The following is a 25,064-nucleotide window of genomic DNA, read 5'->3' as shown; positions in this document are numbered from 1 at the left end:
CTGGGCTGGAGAGGAGGAGGCGGCGGCGGCTGGCAGGTGCTGGTCCAGGGCTGTCCACCAGCCACAGAGCTTGGAACTCACACTGCAGTTTGGTAGAAGCTGTCATTTGGAAACTGGCGATTGCAGGAGTTCCTGATGCGGCTCAGTGGTGATGAACCAGCTAATATCCATGAGGACGCCGGTTCAATCCCTGGCCTTGCTTGATGGGTTAAGGATCCGGTGTTGCCGTTAGTTGTGGTGTAGGTCACAGATGCGGCTCAGATCTGGCCTTGCCGCGGCTCTGGCATAGGCTAGCAGCTGTAGCTCAAATTGGACCCTTAGCCTGGGAACCTCCATATGCTGCGGGTATTGCCCTGAGAAGGGCAAAAAAAAAAACAAAACCCCTAAAACCAGGTCCCCCCCCCCCTTCTTTTTCCTCACCACATGAATGACCCGTGGACAACCTTTGTCAGCCTATCTGCTTCCTCTAGGACTCCAGGTAAAAGCATTGCTGGGGTCCATTTGAGTGAGGTAAACCCAGAAGTCACCTGACCTGCCTGTGGCCCCCTCATCCGTCACTTCTGCCTCCCGCCTGCACCTTCCCCACTGCTCTCCGCCCCTTCCCCACGTACCTACGTACTTCAAGCACTTATTTTTTTTTATTTTTTTATTTTTTGTCTTTTTGCCATTTCTTGGGCTGCTCCTGCGGCATATGGAGGTTCCCAGGCTAGGGGTCAAATCGCAGCTATAGCTGCTGGCCTACGCCACAGCCACAGCAATGCGGGATCCGAGCTGCAACTGCGACCTACACCACAGCTCACAGCAACGCCAGATCCTTAACCCACTTAGCAAGGCCAGGGATCAAACCTGCAACCTCATGGTTCCCAGTCAGATTTGTTAACCACTGCGCCACACGGGAACTCCTCGAGCACTTATTAAGAGCAGGTGTCTGATCTGGTCCCTTGGTGGCTTTTAGGAGAAAGTGTGAGGTGTGTATTAAGAGGCCTTTCTCTGTCCCTTGACCCCTGGATCCTCCCCATGAGGTTCTGGATGCCCTTCCCTCCGTGCAGCCTCACTCCTGCGGGTCTGCTAGCTGACTGCACCTGGCCCCCGTCCCCTCCCTCCACCCCCACTCCCCCAGGGCCAACTTGTCACTCAGTTCTTCCTAAAAGACTCGGTTCCCCTCTGATCTGGCAGGTCCCTGCTGTCCCCTCTCGGGGCCCACTCCTCCGTCCACAGAGGGCTACCTTCTGCCTCGCAGGAAGGGCAGGCTTGGCCCTGGCGTGAGCAGGGACTGGTCGCGGAGAGCCCTGGAGCCGGGGAGGTCGCTGAGCCCACATCCCAGGCCGCTGCCCGCTCTCTGACTGAGTTGGTGGCCACAGTGAGCAGCACGCACACCCTGTGAGGCTGGAGAGCAGGCTCAGCCGGGAGTGGGGGCCGGTGGAGCCTTTGTGGTGCAGTTTCCATTTCCAGACTGGTGGAACTGGGGACAGAAGCACAGAGGACCTGGCCAAGGTATTTAAAGAGCAGTGGCCTGGGTAAAGGACCTCGTGCTGTTTTCCTAGGTGGCCTCTGAATCTGGCAGACCTCGCGTTGGGAACCAGGAACGAGCTGGATGAGCAGAATAGCGGGGCTGCTCTGCTCGCTCCATCTTCCTCTCCAGGAAGGCGAAGGCTGAGGCTCTGTAAGCCCTTCAGCTGGGGAGCACCTGGAGGGCTGGTTGTCCTGCTGCTGCTTAAATGTCCCTGAGGGTAGGACGGCCTGGGAGAACAGGTCACTTTGCCCCCTGTTGTGGCTCCTGTAGCCATGCAAAGGGCTGTTTTTGCATCCTTGGTGAGTAGTAAGTACTTGGTAAGTACTGGCTGACCTGCGGGGACTTAGGAGCCGGGAGCTTTGGAAGGGATGTGAGCTGTGGTCACTTGCTGCTTCTGAGTCAGTAACGACTGCTTCCCACGGGGTCCTGAGGCTCTGCTCCCGCTCCTACCGCTAGGCGTGAGGTTTGGGCTGGGGGGTCCAACCTGCCTGCCAGAGTGATCCCGCTGTGGGCTGCTCACCTCAACGCTGGGAAAACAGAAGGGTTGAGAGCGGGAGGAAAGGGTGGGAGTAGAAACCTGCACGTCCAGGGCCCTTCGGGAGAAGCCGTCTAGGTTTCCTGTGCCAGGCAAAGTGGTGTCGGTCGGTCCCTGCCCTGGTGATTCCTACCTCTCAGGTGCTTCTGGAATGTCTAGAGGGAGAGCGCAGACTTTCCAGGAGCAGGTGTTGGGCAAGTATTTGCGCAGGGGAAGAGTTGGGTCTCTGTGTGAAATGATAGTTGGACGATGCTCTTTCTGGTAGGAAGTTCTCTTGCAGTCGGAACCCGGGGCGGGGCTGATGGAGCCTGTGCTGGTGCCCACGACTGGAGGGTTACTGAGCGAGGAAAATGTTCGCGGGCCCCAAACACATCATGTAAGGCTTCCCCACGTTTTCTAGTCTTGACCGAAGTTATCTTCATCTAAAGACTTGTGAGTGTGTTCTGTTTACAGTAAAACGAGGGTCTTTTCTTTGGACTGGCACAGACTTGACCCTGACATCAGGATTTATTTTAGGGTTTAGAAGGAATTCATTCTGCAGATGGAGTGCACGCTCTCTTGCCTGCCTGGAGTGCGTGTCCAGTCAGCACACGTCCCTCTGGACCGTCGCAGGCGCCGCAGGTGGCCTTTCCTGGGCTTGGCTGAGCCAGGCACTGCCCCAGCCGCTGAGTTTGCTGTTGGTGGGACACACAGCAGATCTAAAGCAAAAATCACACCAAAGGTCTAAAGTAAAGTTTGCCTAGGGGTGGGGGAGGGAGGCGGTGAGGGTTTCCTGGCGGAGGAGCCTGCGGCTTGTCCAGAAGAGCTTGGGGCAGGGAGCGGGGCTGGGGCCCGGCGAGGGCCCTTCTTACTCAGCTGAGCAAGGCCCAGCTCCTTCCTCACGGTGCCCAGGAGCCTAGAGCTGCAGAGGGTTTTGTTTGCTTTTCTTCTTTCTTCTGATGCAAAGGAAAGCAGCCGAAAGTGCCCAGTGAGCAGGGAACGGGGTGGTGCTTGCACACCTGACCCACCTGGGCACCACTGGCCCTGGCAGGTGGCAGGTCACTGCATCTCAGGTGTGATGTTTGCTTCCCTGGTCCCAGTCAGAGGCTTGGGAATTTGGCTGTGGGCAGAGGGGTCTGGCTCTTGAAGCAAGGAGGTGGGTGATAGACTGGCCTGGCCATGCCCCGCCCCCGCCATGTGTCGCAAAGCTGCTGTCCCTGTGGCTGTGCTCTGGGTGCCTCCTGGATGACACCCCGGGCGGGATGTGTGCTGCTGGCCTGGCTTGGTGTCAGAGACTGGTTCCGAAACCTTCCTGTGCTGAGGGCCACCCCCCGAGCTTGTGTGAAGATGGACATCCCGCTTCAGAGGAGCTCTGCCGCCCGGGGCTGACATGACCCCCGACACGGTGCAGGTGTCCCATGTGTCACACACAGACCACCTTCTTGCTGTTGTGTGTTTATAAAATTTTCTAGTTTCAAAATAACAGCGAGGTGTTCCTATCGTGGCTCAGCGGAAATGAATCTCACTAGCATCCATGAGGATGCAGGTTCGATCCCTGGCGTTGCTCAGTGGGTTAAGGATCCTGTTTTGCCATGAGCTATGGTGCAGGTCACAAATGTGGCTCAGATCCTGAGTTGCTATGGCTGTGGTGTAGGCTCAAGGCTACAGTTCTTACTGGACCCCTATCCTGGGAACCTTTATATGCCTTGGGTGTGGCCCTTAAAAAAAAAAAAATATATATATATATATATATATATGTAGATATATACACACACAAAGTAACAGCGAAAAAATACCTTTAGATTATTTAAAATAATTTTTCTGCCTGTCCTAAAAAAACAAAAATATAATAACGCCCCTCTTTTTCGTTTTGTAGGACACGAAGTTGTGGATAATAATGGAGTATCTTGGTGGAGGCTCCGCTCTGGATCTAGTAAGTATCACGCTGGGTGTTGGTTACAGCAGCAGCAGCGCTCTCAGTCCGTCTTGGCTGTAAAGATTATTCTGCTTTTTATCCATTTGTTTCCTCTTAAGTTGCATGAAAGAAGGACCAAACTATACCTTATGGTAGGAATTTCCGCTTCTGCTGTATGACAGAAAATTACAGGTCTGTTTCTGAAAGCAGTTTTGCTATTTCACGGGAAACTGATGACTCCATTCCAAGCAGCCACGGAGGGTGTTGGCCGCCATTGTCTGACCTGAGAATAGCTTCTTATATTCTCAGCCTGGTTTTAACTTTTGTGGAGCTGATCCCATTATTTCATGTTTCAGGTGGCAACTTTGCTTCTCAAGTATGCATGGAACATTTTCATTTATAATTAACTAGATCTTTTAAAAATTAAAGTTTGATTTTGGGTAAGAGATGGGCACAGCATCCCCTGGGAGCAGTGGCAGGCCAGGCAGGACCTCACACCTGTTTCCTGGATGTGCATGCAGAGGCCGGCCTGTGTGTTTATAGTGGAGCTGGGCCTCCGCCAGGACTGTGTCTCCCACCTTGCCTGGATGACTGTAGCGCCAGTGCTTAGCCTGCTCCCACCCCCACGTCAGAAGCTTGGGGTAGAATGGCCTCAAAGTGGGTTCTCATGGTAAAACATGGGTACATGTTGGCCTGTGACAAGATGCTCAGAAAGAACCAGCAAATGGAGTTCCCACTGTGGCGCAACAGAAAGGAATCTGACTAGTACCCGTGAGGACACGGGTTTGATCCCTGGCTTCACTCAGTGGGTTAAGGATCCGGCTTTGCCATGAGCTGTGGTGTAGGTTGCAGATGCGGCTTGGATCCAGAGTGCTGTGGCTGTGGTTGTAGGCCGGCGGCTACAGCTCCGATTCGACCCCTAGCCTCGGAACTTCCATATGCCATAGCGGTGGCCCTAAAAAGGCAAAAAAAGAAAAAAAAAAAAAAAGGCAAAAAAAACCCCCAGCAAATCGTAAGCACTGCTTAAGTTGTCTTTGAAATGGAATAGATGCAGAACAGATTTCCAGACCTCTCTCACTTCGTCTAGCCCTTGCCGTCGCGTCCCCGCGCAGGGCTGCAGTGAAATGCGAGTAAGAGACCCTTTCCCTGCCTGTCCTGCAGAAGCGGGGCTTTCGGGTGGGCGCTGATGCCCGGTCGGGCCTGGTCTGTCATTTTAGCATTAGAGGGTGGGTCCTGCTTGCTTGTCGGGGTGACGCGCTGCAGTTTGCGCTGTTCTCACAGAAAGAAGCCCGTGTTTTTTAGTGGTTTCAGGCTATACAGAGTGTATTCCCTAAGAAAAAAATTACCTTTTGATGAAAAAGAGGTTCCTTTCTCAGAGTAACAATAACAATGAGTATTTTTATTGAAAAACCTCTAAGACTGTATGTGTCTTATGTGCCCAATTAAAAAAAACCACACAATATTATAAACCATAAAAATAATTGGTCAAAATAATATTCAAAAGGAAGTTCCAAGAAAAATTAATATGGTATAAGCAATTAAAACGGAGAAAACGGTAAAACAGCTGGATAGGTTGTATGACTTGCTTTGCTTCTTTTCCATAAATACACACACTACACAAAGAGGTTTTCATTTTTTTTACTTTTGGGAAATACTACAGAAATGTAGAAAATCACCTCATTTTGTATAATTAGGTTTACTCTTATCTTAAGTGGATTTCGTTTGTGGCAGGTATAGAGTTATTTGGGGGATTCTTTGCCAGCATTGAGTCCTTCAGAGCAGCACTTCTGGTCTCTAAATCCTCGAGTCCCTTCATTCTTCATGCCACAGTCCTGTAAGGTATTTACTGGTGCCCTCCTTTGGGACTTAGGGTTGAGGTCTGCGGCGCTTCAGGCGGCGTCGCGGCGGGAAGGGAGCCGGGAACTCTGCTTGCGAAACAGCCCCGCGCCGAGGGCAGTGCCATCCACCTTCCACGTCGGGGGCTCTGGTGACAAGAACCAGGCATCCGTTTTTGAATGTCCCTCACTCATCTCATTTTAATCGAGGATATGGGAACAGGGGCTTGGGTGTCCCCGCTGGCAAATTAGAGCTGGGCTTGGACCTCGTCGTCACCAGCCGCAAAGCCTGTGCTGTGCGCTGCCTGCCTCTGACTTTCCCGTGTCTTCCTCCGTGTCTTACTGCCTTTCTGTTCTCCTGCCCGCAGACGCCAACGATGGGACGTGAGGACGGTTTTTTGAATGTTAAAGACTCTTAGGATTATTTAGAGTGGGTCCATTACATATTTATGAAAGATTTTAGGAGTTCCCTGGTGGCTCCGTGAGTTAAGGATCCAGCATTGTCATCGCTGTGACTTGGGTCACTGGTATGGTGCGGGTTTGATCCCTGGCCCAGGAACTTCAGCATGCGGCAGACTCGGCCAAAAGGGGGGTGCAAAAAAGAGAAGGTTTTAAAAATCAGAGTATCAACCCTTTGTTACCAGGTAGCTGAATATGTGGACCTGGGGAATTTTTTTGAAAAATTCTACTTTGCTTTTATTTGCTGTCTCTCTCTGTTGAGAGGTGCATGCTGCTCGGGAGCCCCGTGCGGGGAAAGGTGACGGTGTGTGCGGGGAAAGGTGACAGAGTTTGGTTCACGTGGGGAGGGGGGGAGAGCACCAGGCTCTTTCCTCACTTTATTCTCTAGATTCCTCTTTTCTCGTCACGCGCTCAGGTGGCTGTAACACTGGGTGCAGTTTTGACGTCTTCACGCTGCATCGTAGTGATCCTGCCTTTTTACTTAGGCTGAGAGATAGTCGTTTAATTCCCTGCTTGATCCCTAATGACACCTTAGCCTGGTGTCAGGACAGGAAGATGGCATCTCCTTCCCTCGAGGCTACCTTTTGAGCAATGTCTGATAGTTAAAGTTTTAGGCTTTCTTTACATTCTGGGTCGGGGTGTGGGGCAGAGGCAGAATTGCCAGGTGCGATTTGGGGAAAATGGTGGTCGTTTTAGATGGAGGTGGGATGGCCTGGGTGGCGGGGCCCTCTCCCATGCCGCAACCACGGAGCCTCGTGAGGTGGCAGCACCGCAGAGAACTGCAGAGCTCACCCCCCCTCCCCGCTGAACACTCAGACCTGGCCCTGGAGGGGGAGTGACGTGGCCACAGGGTGGTGGCGGCCGGCTGCAGGGGCCAGGTCAGGTGTGGGACTGTCCCGATCACTCCTCCTGGATCGCCGAGACACTGTCCCGAGGGCGGACGCCTGCGCTGCTGTCCTGTGTGTGTGCTCTCGGCGGCTGGCCAGAGATAGGCCTGTGTCCCCTGGAGGCACCCATGCCCCCACCCCCTTTCTGGTGCCACATCCTTTTTGACTTCAAAAAGGTACCCATGTAATTGATACCTTTACCTGCTGTTTGGAACAATAAGATATGGGAAGAATGGAGACACAATATAGGTTAGTATTTAAAAAGCATGCCTTGCAATATTACAAAGCCACAGTCATCAAGACAGTGTGGTATTGGTACCGTAACAGACACACAGACCCATGGAACAGAAAGAGAACCCAGAAATAAACCCAGACACCTGGGTCAATTAATCTTCGACAAAGGAGGCAAGCACATAAAATGGGAAAAAGATAGTCTTTTCAGCAAATCTTGCTGGGAAACCTGGACAGCTGCATGCATATCAATGAAACTAGAACGCACCCTCACACCATGCTCAAAAATAAACTCAAAATGGCTTAAAGACTTAAAATATAAGATGAGACACCATCAAACTCCTGGAAGAGAACATAGGCAAAACATTCTCTGACATCAACCTTACAAATGTTTCCTCAGGTCAGTCTCCCAAAGCAATAGAAATAAAAGCAAAAATAAACCAGTGGGACTTAATCAAACTGACAAGCTTTTGCACAGCAAAGGAAACCAAAAAGAAAACAAAAAGACAACTTTCAGAATGGGAGAAAATAGTTTCAAATGATGGCAACTGACAAGGGCTTAAGCTCTAAAACATACAAATAAATTATACAAGTCAACAGCAAAAAAGTTGACCCAACTGAAAAATGGGCAAAAGACCTGAATAGACATTTCTCCAAGGAAGATATACAGATGGCCAACAAGCACATGAAAAAATGCTCAACGTCACTGAGTGTTAGAGCAATGTAAATCAAAATTACCATGAGATACCAGCTCACACCAGTCAGAATGGCCGTCATTCATAAGTCCACAAAGAACAAGTGCTGGAGGGGGTGTGGAGAAAAGGGAACCCTCCTCCACTGTCTGTGGGAATGTAAACTGGTACAACCACTATGGAGAACAGTATGGAGGTGCCTTAGAAATCTATACATAGAACTTCCACATGACCCAGCAATCCCACTCTTGGGCATATATCCGGACAAAACTTTCTTTGAAAAAGACACCTGCACCCTCATGTTCACTGCAGCTCTATTCACAATAGCCAAGACATGGAAACAACCCAAATGTCCATCCACAGATGACTAGATTAGGAAGATGTGGTGTATATATATATACACAATGGAATACTACTCAGCCATAAAAAAGAACAACATAATGGCATTTGCAGCAACATGGATGGAACTAGAGACTCTCATCCTGAGTGAAGTAAGTCAGAGAAAGACAAATACCACATTGTATCACTTATATCTGGAATCTAATATCCAGCACAAATGAACCTTTCCACAGAAAAGAAAATCATGGACTTGGAGTATAGACTTGTGGTTGCTGAGGGGGAGGGCGGGGAGTGGGGTGGTTGGGGTGCTTGGGGTTAACAGATGCAGACTTCTGCCTTTGGAATGGATTAGCAATGAGCTCCAGCCGTGTACCACTGGGAACTATGTCTGGTCACTTATGATGGAGCATGAGAATGGGAGAAAATAGAATGTGTACATGTATGTGTAACTGGGTCACCTTGCTGTACAGTAGAAAATTGACAAAACACTGCAAACCAACTATAATGGAAAAAAAAATCAGTATATTAAAAAAAAAATCTGGTTCTCGAAAACTAACACCTGTGTTCTAGGATGAGAGAGCCAGAAGCTAACGTGTCTCAGAAGCTCTTCCTCCTGAATCGAAACTCTTCCCTGGACCATTCGGGGCACTTTCAAAAAAAAAAACAAAAAAAACAAACAAAAAAAAACCCATGAAATTCTCATTTTAAGAAACTGGTAAAATACACACAAAACTTACCCTGCATGACCTTTAGTGTATTCACGGTGTGCATTCATCGCTCCCATCTAGGTCTAGAACTTTCCATCACCCAAAAGGAATCCAACTAGGAACCATGACGTTGTGGGTTCGATCCCTGGCCTTGCTCAGTGGGTTAAGGGATCCGGCATTGCCGTGAGCTGTGGTGTTAGGTCGCAGACCTGGCTTGGATCCCAAGTTGCTGTGGCTCTGGCGTAGGCTGGTGGCAATAGCTCTGATTACACCCCTAGCCTGGGAACCTCCATGTGCTGTGGGTGCAGCCTTAAAAAGCACCAAAAAAAAAAAAAAAAGAAAGAAAGAAAATTCAGATTTAAAAATTTCTGGTGCCGGGTAGCCTCAGAAAACAGCTCTTGGACTTTCTCCATTTAACCACCCGTTAGTTACCACGCTAGGGCGGAGCCCGGCTGCCCTGTGCCCTCCCCAGCAGATGCTGCAAGGGGCCCTGCTTCTGCTCTCCGGGCTAGCGGCCCCCCCCCCCCACCCCGCCCCAGCTCTGCTCACAGACACATCGGGCTGACCACGGCCTGTCTCACCAGCCCGGCTTGGACGCTCAGTCGGCTTTGCTTCTTTCATCAAAGTCATTTTCTCTGGTTCTCTGGGGATTTTTTTTAGGGTCTTTTAAATAGATTTTAATTGTTTGGGCAAAATGTTTTGGAGTGCAAGAGCTTTCAGATTTTGATTATTGTTGTCCATTTAACATTGACTTTGTTCTATTCTCTCAGACTTTTCTTCTAATCATTTAAGTAACCTGAATCCTTTTTTTTCTTGTCAGTTAGAACCTGGCCCTTTAGATGAAACTCAGATTGCTACCATATTAAGAGAAATACTGAAAGGACTTGATTATTTGCATTCAGAGAAGAAAATCCACAGAGACATTAAAGGTAAAAGAACACAGCTTGTTTGTGTCCCTTTGAAATGCCGAAGGCGAAGGTGGGTGGGAATGGTCGTCTTACCTGCGCTGCTCTCTCAAGGGTCGTCGTCCTGAGGGGTCCTGAGGGCGGTCTGCGATTGCGAGGGGAGGGGGCGCCCCGCGGGGGTCTAACTGAAAGCAGTTCTTGTCCAGCAGTGGTGTCGCTGTGCACACGCTCCCCCCGTGCTGGAGATGGAACTTCCGGCACATGATGTCAGGGGGCGTCTTTGGCTTTATTTTTGCAGCTGCCAATGTCCTGCTGTCTGAACACGGGGAGGTGAAGCTGGCCGACTTTGGCGTGGCAGGCCAGCTGACCGACACCCAGATAAAGAGAAACACCTTCGTGGGCACTCCTTTCTGGATGGCGCCCGAAGTCATCAAGCAGTCAGCCTACGACTCAAAGGTGAGGACGAGAGTTCCCTTGTGGCTCAGTGGGTTAAGAACCCGACATAGTGTCTGTGAGAATGCAGGTTTGCTTCCTGGCCTCAACTCGGTGGGTTAAGCGTCCGGCATTGCTGCAAGCTGTGGTGTAGATCGCAGATGCGGCTCGGATCCCGTGTTGCTATGGCTGTGGCACAGGCCGGCAGTTGCAGCTCTGATTCGACCCCTAACCCGGGAACTCCCATGGGCCACGGGTGTGTGTGTGGCTGTTAAAAAAAAGAAGAAGAAATGTGCGGTCAGGAGCCTCAGCTGGCTGGGTCTGGGAGTGGTCCTCTGGACTTGAACTTCAGGGCTTGTCCTGGTGGGGGAAGCCAGGGCCTTGTCTTAGGTCACGAGGGCAGTTCGTGGGCTACGGTTAGAAACAGGGTTCTTCTGTCTGCTGCCGTCTCCGGCACCCCTTTATGCAACCAGCCCCCCGTTCCAGTGTCTGAAGGAGGGACACGGAGGAGCAGCGGGTGGAGGCCGGGGGGACGGGGTGGCCTGGCCGGTGGGGGTGTCCAGCAGAGGCACGTGGGGGCGCAGGGAGGCCAGGAGGAGGGGATGGGGCAGAGGGCCTCAGCAGGACCCTGGCCAGGCACAGACAGGGTCCCTGGGGAGAGGCGGCGTCCACAGAACACCAGGCAGACCCTTCCTGTCGGCCAGTGTAGCGCCCAGTTGGGATCGTCATTCTCAGAGGCTCTGTGCCGACTTGAGGCCAAATCGTGATTCTTTTCCCAGCCTCTTCCTCCTGTCGTGTGTTGTACGCTCCCATTTCCCCTGTGTTCTTGCCCCCGTTGCCTGTCAGCGTTCTTAAGCTTTTTGGTATAAACTTGAAAAGCCCAGGAACCCGCCTCCCGCAGGCCGCTCTCAGCGCGGGACGGCGGGAGGATCCCCACGGGCCCCAGAGAACAGGCTTCTCCAAACCAGGACTTGTAAGCAAACCTCTGACTCGGTTTGCGGACAGCCAAGCATCATTTCTGCTCTCGAAGAGGAAACCTCCTCCGTACCTTGTTAAATGTAGCATGCGGAGCACAGGTGGGTTTTCCTGGGCACCCGAGGTCGGCATGAGAACTGATGGCGCTGGTGGCCTGGCCCCCTCATGTTGAGGTGTGGAGACAGCAGCGTGTCTGGCCTGGGCCTGCCTTGCCCCGTCGGGTGGCTCTCCCCGTAGCTACTTCCAATTGTGGCAGCCACGGGGCCCTCCTTCCCTGGGGTTGTGTCATTTTAGGGTGTGACAGGGGCTCATGTGTTTGGTTCACTCTTTGTTTTAAGCTAAGGCCCATTTATCTGAGTTCCGGCGTCTGGATTTTGGCTGGGCTGTGACGGGACCCCAGGAGTCGTCCCTCATCTGATGGCAGCCGCACTGAGGCTGCTCCTCCATTCTGGTCACTTAGCTGATCCGCCACCGCCGCTGCAGCGCAGCACTCAGATGCTAGGTTTTCGGCGATATTCATCCCTTGCTCAGGAACGGTCCCCGAGGCCTCCCCAGCCCGGCTGGGGCCTCTCCGGGTGTCCGCCCAAGGCGGCCTCTGAGCAGCAGAGCCTCCTCTGCACCTTCCCCCGCTGTGGTCCGGACCACAGCGCTCCCGTGTGGCGGGTAACGGTGCGGCCTTCCTTTTAGGTCGATGGCAAGACGCGTCTCAAACGGGGCAGGGTGCAGCTCGGGTGGGCAGCTTGAGGAAACGCATCGTGTTGCTTGTTCACCCTCAAGTCCATTACCTTGAACTCTGGCTCACGGCAAAAGCTAGTGATTCACTGGCGTGGGTCAGACACAGCAGCTCTTAGCCGGAGCTCACCTGGGAAATTTGCTTCCCAGGTTTGTGGACACAGGAGGTGTGGGAAGCATGGAGAAGGCTGAGTCGGGAGGTTCGTCAGCGGCCGGGCCTGAGGGCTGCCGTGCCCCCAGCCTAGCAGCTCTCGTCGTGCGCACTGGCTGGTGGAGGGTGGGCGCTGCCCGTCTCCTGACTCACACACCTGCTCAGCTTCTCTCCTGTCCCCCGTGTTCTTTCCGGACGGTTCCCCCTGGTCTGTGTGTTACAGGTCAAGAGCTTGAGCCCTGGGCCCCTGGGGAGGCTGCGTGCTCCGCTCAGTTGCAGCTCCAGGAAGGTGGGCTGGGCCGAGGCTGGCGTGTTCCTCTCCCTGAACTAAGCGAATGTAGGCCTTGGTCTCGGTGATCGGCTGGACCCTGTGACACAGTCGCCTCTGGAACCGTGGGCCCCTTGTCACCTGTCCAGGCTGCTTGGTTCTGAGCGTGTTTGCATCTACAGGGCCGTCTCCGTTCCTGGTCTGACACAGTGTCTCTAAGTCGTGCTGGCCACCTGCCTTGGGCACCTTCATCATCCTTATTATCTTTAAGGTGACCTGGCTTGGCTCCAGAAGTCCCCAGACTATGCAGACGGTGTCCCAGGTGAGAGCGCTTCCTGCCCCCAGGAAGCTGAGGCTCAGGGAGGGACCGGGCCAGTCTGAAGACTGCCGTCCTGCTGCCTCTCTGTGTAAGGGCATCGGGATGCTCTGTTAGCCAGGGGCTTGGACGTGGGTGAGGACATGGTCTCTCTGCCTGTACCCAGCCACTCCTCCCAGCGCCACGCTGAGTGATTGCAGCATGGGGCTGGGGGGCACCCCCCCAGGTTCCCTGTGGGCGAGGAGAGGCGTTTGCGTCGGGGATGCTGATTGAGGAGGAGGAGGGCTCCTGTGGGGCCTCAGGGGCCTGTGATAGTTACTGTAACTCTAAATTTTCCCTTCTTTTGTTTGCCAAGTAGTATGTAGTCTTGAATCTGAAAAGTACTGGGAAAAGTGAGATGAAAAGAAAAATATCTGGAGACCTAGCCCCAAGCACACGCGGAGTTATTTTGGTGTCATGTCTGAAATGAGTGTTTGTGATCTGCGCATGGGGAAAATGGAAACAGGCGATGTGTTGATGGAAAAAAATAAAGATGAGTGGAAATGTGGTGGGGTAAGCCCATCAGTTGTTGGAATTGGCACAGTTTGCCTGTCCACTGGCATGTGACTGGCCCTCTGTTCCAATGCTAGCTGACCTCCCCTGGTCCCCTCTTCAAGACCAGGAATTATCCACCTCCTGGCTGGGAGTAATGAGCCCTGGGCACAGGGTGGGGTGTGAGTGGAAAAGCGTCCAGTTGGGAAACCAGCCACAGGCCTTGTCCTAGCACGACAGGCTTTGTCCTAGCACAGGTGATGGTTGGGCTGTATGTTGCAACAGAGTGCTCTCAAGTGGTTTTTCTGCCTCTAATGCTTTTTATTAATATGTTCCAAATATTGCATTTAATTAAGTCAGCAGTTTCAGTTAAATCCATTTTGAGCTATGTTTTGACAAGTTTTAACTGTGTCTGGAATTCTCCGTGGTTTTCTTCCTCTTGTGGTACTTTCTGGAATGTTTTCTACACATGTCTCTTCTATGCCATCTACATTGTATATTGTCCACGGATTTGTAGCCAGCCGACATTTCCAACGCGGTATCACAGGATTTAGGGAGTGGTTGTGTGTCAGAAGTACCCCACCCCACCCCCTCACCCCCGAGTTGTCACTTGGGAGAATGCTGCCTAGAACTGTCCCACATAGGGGAAGATATCTTAGGTTCAGAGCACCTGCCTTTATAAATTGACTTAGGCTCGTTATCTAAAACCACCGTTTTCTCTTAAGAGCTAATTTCATGTCTTTCCCAAATGGTGGGAAAGCAGGTCTCTTTTTACACACTGACTTTAATTGCTTTGGGAAATGACTGCCCTTCCCTGCATAACTTATTTTAAAACCTGCTCTGAAGCCGATCCTGTGTTGTTTGGATGCAGTGATAGGCAAATGCACGCGCACTGAGGCGCCTCTCCTGACGTTGTTTTTGAGTTCTTGATGCTTGAGGAAGTTAATGCCGTGGTGGCGGGATCATTGTTCTTGGGGTTGCTTTTGAACGTTACAGGCAGCATGTACCTCTTGCCTCCGTTCTGGCAGCTCACCCTTCCTCCTGGAACCTGTACCCTTCCTCGGGTCCTCCTGCCGCCGCCGCCGTGGGAATGGGTGCTCTGGCGCCCAGCTCCCTCCTCCCCCGGGGGTGGACCTTGGAACACATTGAGTTTCTGCAGATTTTTCAAGTACTACACGTGTGAAGTGAAGCCAGGTCCAGGTCCAGGTTGCAGAGGGAAGGGAAGTGGCATTGCTCCTGAGTCCCGTTCTCTAGATGCTTCCTCCACTGCAATTGGGCACAGCGAGTTTGGGACCAGGCTTGCTGTCCATCATCCCCACCGACTGCCCGTGGGGAGGTCATGGCCAGGTCCCGGGGTGGTGGGAACAGGCAGGTGAGTCCTCTCCAGGTCATGACAGGTAGAAGTCTGGTGCCACTGCGGTGACCTGGCCGGTACTTCCGCCTTTGTGTTTCCTGGTGGTGGAGCGGATGTGAGGTTCTGACCTCCTTGTCTGGAGTTGGGCTGTTTGCAGCGTGGTGACAGTAGCAGGTTGGTGGGCTGAGTGCACAGCTGGTGCCCCCATCCCGTTCTGGACCTGCCTGGGCGTGGGGGCTCCTATTTTCTTTGCAGCGCCTGTCGTCTTTGCTGGGGTGATGTCGGCTGCAGAGAAATCCCGTCGAGCAGAGCTCCTCCAGGCGGTCTGCTCATTTCATTCCCATCACATGGTTGGCGTCCCTTCCTCCCCCGCCTGGAGCCAGTGTGGTCACAGCACAGGCCGGGCAGGAGGGGGCCGGCAGCTCGGCACCGGCTACCCCCTTGATGCCCTCGTTCCTGCCTGCGGTGACCCTGGCCAAGCCTCTGGGTGTAACTGACCTGTCATTGGCCAGGACGTGAGGCTCTAGGAGAGTGTGTGGCAGACAGCAGGAAGGATCCAGATGAATCCAGAACTTGGGGTCCGTTCCTCCATTAGGTCAGTGCCACTGGGCAAACCGGGTGTGGTCCATTTAGATGAGAAGAGCCTTAGGCCACCTAACAGCCAATTGTAACATCTGGACCTTGTTTAGACCTGATTCAGACAAACCAACCAGGGCAAGAGTTGTTTTGAACAGTTGGAAATTTAATTAGTACATGGTCTTGAGGGAGTAATACTAACTTTAGGTGTTGGAAGTTCCTGTGGTAGCTCACTTGAGTCTGACTAGCATCCATGAGGACACAGGTTCCATCCCTGGGTTAAGGGTCCGGCGTTGCCGTGAGCTGTGGTGTAGGTTGCAGACGCGGCTCGGATCCCGCGTTGCTGTGGCTCTGGCGTAGGCCGGCGGCTACAGCTCCAATTGGACCCCTAGCCTGGGAGCCTCCATATGCCACGGGTGAGGCCCTTAAAACAACAACAGCAACACAAACTTGAGGTGTTGGTATGCAGTAAAAAGCTGTTACATTGGCAAACTGAAGTACTCCGGGCAACGATGTCATATAGTATCTCTGATTTACTTTAAAACACAGTGACAGAGACAAAGCCTGTGTGGTGGGTTGTCGGTGGTCAGATGGCCTGATGGGCCTCTGGGCGCCTATGTCTTACGTCTCCGTCCCCGAGCACGTGTGCATGTTCGCTCCGCATCCCGGGCGCTGTGGGACGTCCCGCACAGCCGCCGGTTCACAGAGGAGCGAGCTGGCGCCCGGGAGCGGCGCTCGTGTCACAGGACTGGCTGTAGAGCTGGCCTTAACCCCAGAGAGCCGGGTGCCTGCTCCCGCCTCTGAGCCGTGCCGGGTTCTGGGTATGGCTTGATGGGGTGGCCTGCAGACATGCCTCTGGCCCCTGACACGCCCTCTCTGCCCACCTCTGGTTACCTGTGCCCTTGACTTGGGAACTTGAGTGAGCGCAGAATGCCGCCCACCTCCGTCAGCCCAGGAAGGAGGAGGCATCAGTCACGGTCAAGGCCGTCTTCCTTGTGGACGGCGATTGCTGTGTGTGAAATTTTCTCCTGTGTGTCGCCTATTTCGAAGTTATACCAAGGGCTCATGCTTACAGTTTTCAGTTAAAAACAAGTGTCTTCGTCGAGAAGCACGTTGAGGTTTTCTCCCCTGGGGACGCTGTCCTGCTCCGTGTCGCTAACAGCGCCCTGTCGTTGCAGGCGGACATCTGGTCGCTGGGCATAACGGCCATCGAGCTGGCCAAGGGGGAGCCGCCGCACTCGGAGCTGCACCCCATGAAGGTTTTGTTCCTCATCCCGAAGAACAACCCCCCGACGCTGGAGGGCACCTACAGCAAGCCCCTCAAGGAGTTTGTGGAGGCCTGTCTCAACAAGGAGCCCAGCTTCGTGAGTGTCCCCCGGCCAGGGCGGCCGCCTCCCGGGGTGCCTGCGGCGTCCAGATGCGTCGCGCTGACCTTGCTCCAGTCGCGGTCAGCAGCCCTCTCCCTCGTCTCCCTGCTGTTTCTTTTTCGAAACGGCAATGATTGGTTTCTTTGGCAAATCTGTTTTTATTACTTTCTCTCTTAAGAATTAGAGGGCGACGTAGTGTCTTTCGGATGTTCTAGCGCCTCCTTCCTCACAGAGCCCGAAGCCTGCTCCCCTCGCTGCCTGCTCCCCTCGCTGCGCGTGTGGACGCCCGCGTTTTGAACCCTTGGCCTGCAAGGCCGGGCTATTGTTAGCTCTTTCAGCAACTGCAAAGTCTGGCCTCAAAAGTAATGGCTACGTATGTCTTTCAATCGAGTGTTTTGAGTTTCTTCTTGGCCCGCGTGAGGAGGGAGAAGAGGGGGGCCCAGAAACGAGCCCACCGTGCCTCTCGCCCCGTCCTGCCTCCGGCGGGGCCGTGTGGCCGTGACGACTGCGTGCCTTCAGCCCGCTGTTCTCTCTGCGTTAGGACGTTTCTTTGAAAGTTATTTGTGCGTTTTAGGGTCACGTGTAACACCGCATGCTCTTGTTTTGTTTCTGAACTTGCCAGCAGGGTTACTGCGGGTCGGGCTGAAATTTCTCACCTCCCTTCTCCCCTCCCCCATGCAAAAAGAGGTGGTTGGTTTCACCAGAGCACCATGGCTTGCGAGTGGGATGGCAGTTTTGGTCACAGGATTAAGTGGGGATACAGCCGTGTCTCGGAACCTCCGGGGGAGGCAGAATCCACCTCTCAGTCAGGCCGCGTGGGGACTGTTCTTTGTGCTTGTGAGGCTGTGGACCTTGTCCCAGCCTCAGAGGAGTTTGTCTTCTCATCACCAATCCATCCCCAGCGTCGGCTTGCCTGCCCGGGACCCACGTCGCCACCCCCACCTTGGTCCCAGAGGCACTGAGAGGCTGGGCATGGGGGCACGTGGGAGAGTCTTGGAGTTTCACACTCATTCGGTCAGGGAATGAGAAATGCCCAAAGGGGCCGGGTTTGTTCCAGCTTGAGCTGGAGGCGCATGCCTGGCCCTTTGTAACTCAGAGCAGGTGGGGCTGCGGTCTAACCTGGGTGGTGTGTGTGTCCCTGCTGTCTGCCTGGTTTTCTGGGGCCACATACACCCTGAGGTGGGTTTGCCATCCTCAGGACAAGGCAGTCGGCTGAGCATCTGTGTGGCTGTGGCCGTGCTGAGCCCAGGGCCCGGGACTCCTCGCCCCAATCACACGGGGAAAGGCACCCGGGGGCACCGGCGTTTAAATTAGGAGAGCTGAGGACCTGGCCACTCTCTCAGCATCCAGGAAAAGGGCATCTCCTGGCTCCTTTCTTCTGGATGAAGTGAAATGAGCATTTATCTTACTATTTTGGGGGGTGGAGTCAGAGACTCAAGTCCAAAATTGACAGGGTGACAGGGAACACGTTTCCCTCTTGCCAGCATTGGTGTTGATGATTGAACGAGCTCTGAAACGCTCTGTGACGTTTTCTGCGGAAGCGCCCTCTTCCCCCGAAAGAGGCATTTGCCTAGAGCACGTTCTCTTGCTGTTGCTGGAAGGTTACCTCCCGGCTGAGCCACCAGAGGCCTCACTCAACCAATGCCGGCACCAGATCCTGCCCGCAGGTGCCAGGCCACGTTCTTGCAGTCTTAGAATTCAAGGACAAAACGCAGATGTAGGTCTGTCTTTGCACAGAAGCATGGTCGTCGGCCACTTTTTAGGGTAGAATCGAGTTGAATGTAGAGAACGTGATCTCATGATGTTCTTGTTTCACCCGGTGGTGGGTTTTCCAGAGACCTACCGCTAAGGAGCTACTGAAGCACAAGTTCATTATCCGCAACGCAAAGAAGACATCCTACTTGACCGAGCTCATCGACAGGTACAAGAGGTGGAAGGCCGAGCAGAGCCACGAAGACTCCAGCTCCGAAGACTCCGACACGTGAGTCCACTCGGCTTGAGCCCAGGGTGTCACCGTGTCCCCGAGCCAGGCCACACCTGCCCCGGCCTCTCGGGCCTCCTGTCTGGTTTGGGGTGGGTTCGGGTTTCTTTCTCTTCCTTCTGTCTTTTTAAAAGACGGTCCTGGCTGATAGTGCGTCTCGTGTCAGGATGGGGCTGTATTTGGGTGTTTTTGAGCCTCTTTTTGTGGCCAGTGGGGTTTCTCTGAGTAAAGTCTGTGATAGAGCTGTGTGTAATGAACTCGACCTGGTTTCTTATTCCTTTATCCCTCCAGCTCTTAAAATACTGATCAGATGGAATTGCTTTATATTTTAAAAAGACAGAGATGAGTGTGTGATTCTGGGTTGTGCGTGGTGCATGCCTGACAGTGTAAAGGCCCTGTACCAGGAATGGCTCTACACTGGCCTCCTCCGCTAGGAAATTCCTGATCTGAAAGGCGCCTTAGGTCAGCCTGCATGGAGGGGGTGCTGGGCCGGCTGCTCTGACGTGAGAAAAGAGGCAGCATGAGAGCGGCGTCAAGAGGGGCTCATCCTTGGCACCTTGCCTGTGCCCCTTCACCCCTCGGCCAGAAGTGCAGGTGGACGCATGGCCCAGGTCCACGTTCCAGGCCCATGGGGTGAGACCTAGAGTGTTGTTCAAGGTCGCAGGCAATTCCATCGTGAAGTCAGCAGTGAGAGCCGCTGGCTGGGCCGCTGTCATTGAGGTCAGGACATTGAGTGCTGGGGGTGGTGGCGAGGGGGACGGATGGGGACGAGGCGTCCAGGCCTTACCGTGGCTCTCGGTAAAGGAGCTGGAGGCCATCCCGGCTTCCGTCGCGGGTGCCCTGACGTGATAGCACTGGAGAAGAGGCTGGTCCGGGGGAGCCAGGGTACCGGAAGCTGAGTGGGGACACGTTTGGACATCCAAGAGGATGTGTCCGGTTTCGGGCAGCAGCGAGGTCTGGCGTTGAGGCCAGCTGCCCCAGCACGTGGCCCGCCTTAGGGTCCAGCTCCGGGGGAAACACCAGCATGAGGGGTGGCCGTGGGACTGGACGGGCGGATCTGGGTGCAGTGCCGGCCCAGGAGTCTGGAGACTCTGGAGGGGGTGAGCAGGGGGTCCTCGCTGCTGAGCGTTCAAGCTGGACGAGGACTGACCAGTGGTCCCTTGCCTGGTGGAGGCCTTGGCTGTGGCGGTTGTGGGGGTGGGGTGGTTTGGAGTGAGTGGCAGGTGAGAAGCGGAGGCGAGGCCTGCAGGCCCTGTGGCTGCGGGCAGGCAGGTGTGCTGGGTGCGAGTGGATGTGCTGCTGGGAAGGAGCCCAAGGGGAGGGGTTCAAGTCCGGGAGGGGCAGCCAGAGCAGAGGGGGCGGTTCTGGAGAAGGGGGCGGGAGGCCTGGTGCGGGAGGGGACGGCAGCCGCACTTGGAGGTGGCCTGTGCTCTGTGAAGCAGGAGGCCCGGGAGGGGCTGGCGGGGCTGGAGGGGCGTGGAGAGGCTGGAAGCAGGTTTGCAGTGCGGGGTGGAGACAGGAACGCCCGGTGGCTGGGTGGCCTTGGGTGGAAGTCCCCGTCCTCATCCCCGTCGTTGTCCAGGGGACTCACTGGGATTTCTGTGTTCAGGGAAACGGACACAGATGGCCAGGCATCCGGAGGCAGTGACTCTGGGGACTGGATCTTCACAATCCGGGAGAAAGATCCGAAGAGTCTTGAGAATGGAGCTCTTCAGCCGTCGGATTTAGAAAGAAATAAGGTACGTTTACGGTACTTGTGACTGACGCTTGTCAGCAGTCAGCAGGGTTTTGGAGTCGCTTGTGTAAAGCCCGCTGTTTTCATGGGCTTGTGGTCCCTCACGGCGGCCTGTTGCGGAATTTTGCTGTCAGGGAATTGACAGATCAAGAGATTATGTTGTGTCTGACTCCCCAGCGCATCAGACCCGAGAGCATGGACTCTGGTCTGTTCTGCGGTGCTGCTGTTTCTGCTCTCGTAGCCCGGCTGTCACGTCAGCATTTCCTGACGCTCGACCTGCAGGGGGAGCGGGGGAGGCGGGCTTCCTGTTCGCAGACACTTTCTGGCTCCTTGACGGGACTGTGTTTTACATGTTGGTTGCTCAGAAGGTACCGTAATTGTGGGATTGACTTTTGCTTAAGGCATCACATGAATATGTAGCTTTTGGTACTTCTCGAAACCATAATTTTAGTGAACTAGTTCTGTACCTATTGAAGTTTATGAAAAGCTGCGTTTTTAGGATCTCTTTGAAGCATAGAGAGCAGTGCGGGCCCGTGGCTATTCCCCGGTGATCCTCTAAGTGCTGCTTTGAGGGGCAGGTGGGAGTCATTATTTGTTCAGGGAGAGGCTGGGAAAGGGAAATGAGACTCAGTGCTGTGACAGCACTGGCCCCAGCCCGCTCCGGGTGACGGCCACTCCTGGGCCTTGACTGCATGCGCGGCGCGGCGGGGCGGTCCGGCCGGGCCTGCATCTACGCGGGGTGCCGCGGCCTGCCTCAGTGCCTGGCCACGGGGAGCAGTGGACACAGCAGGACAGCCCTGTGCAGAAACGGCCGAAGATGCGTGTCTGAAGCGCACTGGGTTGTTGCGATGGGAGCCTTAACTGTTCTCCATGCCTTTTCTTCCCCAAGATGAAAGACATCCCAAAGAGGCCTTTCTCTCAGTGTTTATCCACAATTATTTCTCCGCTGTTTGCAGAGGTAAGATACTGACGTGGCTTGGGCGTTGGTGCAGGGGGGGAGGTGGGGAGCAGGCGTTCTGTCCGTGGCAGTGTTGCCCATGGAATTTCAGGGGTTAGCCCGGCCGGTGGAGAGGTGCACGGTTGCTCCTGTGAGGCCAGCTGGGGTCAGGCAGTGCCTTCAGAGATGCCTCCTTCTGTCTGGCCCCTCCTGGGAAATGCCTCTGTGTCACCACCTGGAGTGGACACATGGGACGTCAGCAGCCCAGCTCCAGCGCCGGGCTGATGCTTAACTTCAGTTGGGCAGCTTTCTACAAAGTCTTGCTGGGTGCTTATGTCTCTGCCTCAGACAGGCAAGGTGATGTGAAAAGCAGGTTTTTTTTTTAAAGGAGACATCAGGGTCCCTTGAGCCCCCAGCCTAGTTTCGTCACCCAGCAGGGCCCCATAGTTGCTGGGCGAGCGGCCACTTCATTTCCTTGTTCCGTGACCCACTGCATCCTTCCTGTCCCTTCTCAGGGGACCCTGTCCCCGTAGGTGTGTATGTTTCCTGCGTCTGGAGATGTTTCCAGTGGGTTTTATGAGGATCATCTAGTTAGTAGCTGATTGGAAGCAGTTGTGTGGTCCCTGTGGCCCGAGAAGCCAGGCTAGGTGCTCTGGGCACTTGCAGATGAAATGGGGGAGGGATTCTTGGGGGGGAGGCCTGGGCCCAGGGTCCCCACAGCCACCAGCACAGCCTGTCCCATGCAGCCGTGGCCTGACCAGAGCACCCTGCTTTTGCCTGGCTTGTTGGGGCGCATCCCGGAAACCAGAGTGGGCCTTACTGAGGAGCTGCCAGGATCTGGCTGCGAGGACAGGGCTGCTGCCTTTGTCGAGGACATGGAATGTTTGGGCAGCACCCTAGACCCCAAAGGCAGTTTCCCCAGAGGCTTCAGAACCACCCGTGAACCCCAGGGCTCGTGCTCCGCGGCCTACACTGCAGCGTCGGCGTGCAGACCCTGGGTCTGAGGGCCTGAAGTGGGGTTGAAACGGAAGAAGAAAGCAGAGGGGACAGAGGCCATGGTCACGTTCTGAAAAGGCCCCAGCGGCGGAGCGGAGGTTGCAGCAGCCGGACCCGCCCGTCGAGCCACCCCTCAGATGCCTGACTTTGCTCCTGCTCGGCAGTCACGCCCTCCCCCGTTTGTGTGTTTCCAGCTAAAGGAGAAGAGCCAGGCGTGCGGAGGCAACTTGGGGTCCATCGAAGAGCTGCGCGGGGCCATCTACCTGGCGGAGGAGGCCTGCCCCGGCATCTCGGACACCATGGTGGCCCAGCTGGTGCAGCGGCTGCAGAGGTGCGTTCCGACCTTGCAGGCCCGGGGTCGAAGCACTTCCCTTGTGGGTTAGCGAAGTTGGTGCGGATCCCCCATGGGAATCTGAAAGCCCTGGAGGGACCACAGAGCTCTGTGCTGGAGGCTCTTGCCGCACAAACACAGGGTGACTCGGGCACCTGTCCGCTCTCCTGCCACAGCCAGGGAGGTTCGGTCCCAGCCGGGCGTCTGTAACTCTCCGTTTGCTTTAATGCTTTAAGCTCGGATGTCTGGAAATGGCAGAAGTTGGGGCTCAGTGAGCTCCCTGGGTTCTTTCTGGGGGTGGGGGTGGCTGTGCCAGTTCTTGGCTCTGCCTCCCTCGTTCCAGGAAGGCTTATTGTGGCGGCAGTGAGCTCCCTGTCCCCCATCCCCTCTGGTGGCCCTGGTGCCCTGTGCTCCAGGGTGAGGAGTAAGTGGGGGTGCCGACCTAGGCCCCTGCCCACTCTTGAGCTTGTCTGAGAGCCTCCCTGTGGAGCAGGTCACAAGTTGTGCCGGGATTTGGGGGTGTTTGGAGAGAGCGGTGGCGAAGCATCCAGCAGCCCCATGAGCTGAGCCCTCGCCCGCACCCCAAACCTTTCTCTCTCCCCGAGACGCCAGGCACACTGTTGCTTTGAAATTCACCTTCCAGAGGACAGCTGGGCCCTGATGACAATTAGAGGGTCTCAGGTGTTTTCTGAGGCGTCAGCTGGGCAGCACATGGAGAGGTTTGGGATGTGTCGGGTCGCTTTTGCCACTGGGAAGTGGTGATGGAAGGGCTGCCCCCCTCTCGTGAAGAGTCCCGCTGGGGTAGGACCTCAGAGAAAACCTCGGTCCTGGCCCTTTGGGTTTGTTCTCTGGAACTCAGGCTATGTTTTGAGGACCTCTTTCTAATCTGCTCTCACGCTGAGACCAGAGGACCGACTACTACTTGGCTTCCTTGACTTTGGAGGCAGTTGAAGGGGTTACCCTCCTTCCCCACTTTTCATACAGACAAATTCCAGGGTTAAAGAAAAACAGAACTGGAGTTCCCGTTGTGGCTCAACGGTTAACGAACCCAGCTAGTATCCACGAGGACACGGCTTCAATCCCTGGCCCGGTATCGCTATGGCTGTGGTGTAGGCCGGCAGCTGCAGCTCTGATTCAACCCCTAGCCTGGGAAGCTCCATGTGCTGTGGGTGCGGCCCTAAAGAGACCAAAAAAAGAAAAATAGAATTAAAAAGTCACCCACGTGCTCACCAGAACGCCATTGTTTTCTACCAAGCTTGAGTGTATCCATTTGGTGTGTGAATGTAGTTACATGGGTTAGAGACACAGCTTTGTTATAAGAGCCATCGAACGTCTTCCTCCTCTAATATCAGCACGTAGACGGAGCTGTTAGTAACGGTCCATTTTCCTGATCTTGCGAAGAAACTTGGTGCTACTTCACACCTCATCTTACGGGCATGTACTTCCCATTAAGAAGGTCCTTTGAAGAGTTCCTGCTGTGGCACAGCAGGTTAAGGATCCAGCATTGTCCCTGCAGCAGCTCGGAGTCAAAAAACTTTTTTTAAAGATCTTTTAAGTCAGACAAATAGAACTAAACGAGAAATGGTATTTTTAGTTATATTTCCAGCTTTTTGTAAGGTCACTCTTAGGACTGATGGTTTCCACATTGTCCCCAGTTTTGCCTGCCGCTGTTACCAGTGACGGTCGGTCGTGTGTGACTTGGTTTCCCCGCAGCTCCAGGCACAGATAGGGGCCTGTGCGGATTTCATTGCTCTGAGTCTCTGTCTCCTTCCTCTGGTTGTGACACGAGGTCATCTGTCCAGTGCTGACCATACACATGAGGCTTTAAATTTTCTAGTAGCCACATTAAAAAGTAGTTTTTTTTAAAAAAAAGGAGCAGTGGGATTGGTTTTCCTGTATTTCTTAACCCCGCCTCCAGCATCCTGCTTCAGAACATCATCCGCACAAGCTCTTAGCGGGACAGCCTTTGACGTTTGATGTGGCCTCTGCTGTCCTTGTGCGCTTCACATGGGAGGGCCCCTCTCGGCGTGAGCTTGCTGCAGCTCGGGTGCTGGGCGCTGCTGCGGGAGGGCGGCTGGCGATGCAGCTGTCGCCACCTGCTGTCCACATTGTGGTTAATGCAGCTCTCTGGTCCTGTCCTTCGTGACCTGTGACTCCTCAGCCCTCAGATGACCCTGCTCTGGGGGTGGGGGTGGGGGGGCTCCTGTCTGTTCCCTTTCAGGCTTTCCAGGCTCTTCCTGTGTGTCCTGGTGCATAAGCCACAGTGGCTGTTGCTTCAGACCCATTTTGCTCCCAAATGCGTCGTTCTAGTGGGTCACTTTAGAAAAAAATGAGAACCAGCTTTTGTCTAAAGCATCTTCAAAGGCTTCTTGTATCTTGGTTCGA

General features: G+C 54.3%; 1 protein-coding gene across 4 annotated transcripts in view; it reads left to right on the top strand.

The window, feature by feature from the left end:
• STK24 (serine/threonine kinase 24) overlaps positions 1-25,064 on the top strand; it is a 106,906-nt gene that overhangs the window by 77,750 nt on the left and 4,092 nt on the right. For 3 of the 4 annotated variants that reach the window (XM_021065380.2, XM_084982211.1, XM_084982210.1), the window contains 8 exons: positions 3,904-3,960; positions 9,913-10,021; positions 10,296-10,453; positions 16,511-16,696; positions 18,535-18,680; positions 20,290-20,419; positions 21,305-21,373; positions 22,543-22,679. In XM_021065380.2, the coding sequence (XP_020921039.1) occupies positions 3,904-3,960; positions 9,913-10,021; positions 10,296-10,453; positions 16,511-16,696; positions 18,535-18,680; positions 20,290-20,419; positions 21,305-21,373; positions 22,543-22,679 (992 nt within the window). Of the gene's footprint in view, positions 1-3,903; positions 3,961-9,912; positions 10,022-10,295; positions 10,454-16,510; positions 16,697-18,534; positions 18,681-20,289; positions 20,420-21,304; positions 21,374-22,542; positions 23,752-25,064 lie in introns of all 4 variants that reach the window. The other variant, XR_014819799.1, reaches the window with a different exon arrangement.

This window comes from Sus scrofa, chromosome 11 (assembly GCF_054392235.1).
Source record: "Sus scrofa isolate SSC_HxYL_T2T_F1_AM1 chromosome 11, Sscrofa_HxYL_maternal_Yorkshire_Landrace_v2.0, whole genome shotgun sequence".
Lineage (NCBI taxonomy): Eukaryota > Metazoa > Chordata > Mammalia > Artiodactyla > Suidae > Sus > Sus scrofa.
This window is presented reverse-complemented; position numbering and strand designations above follow the sequence as displayed.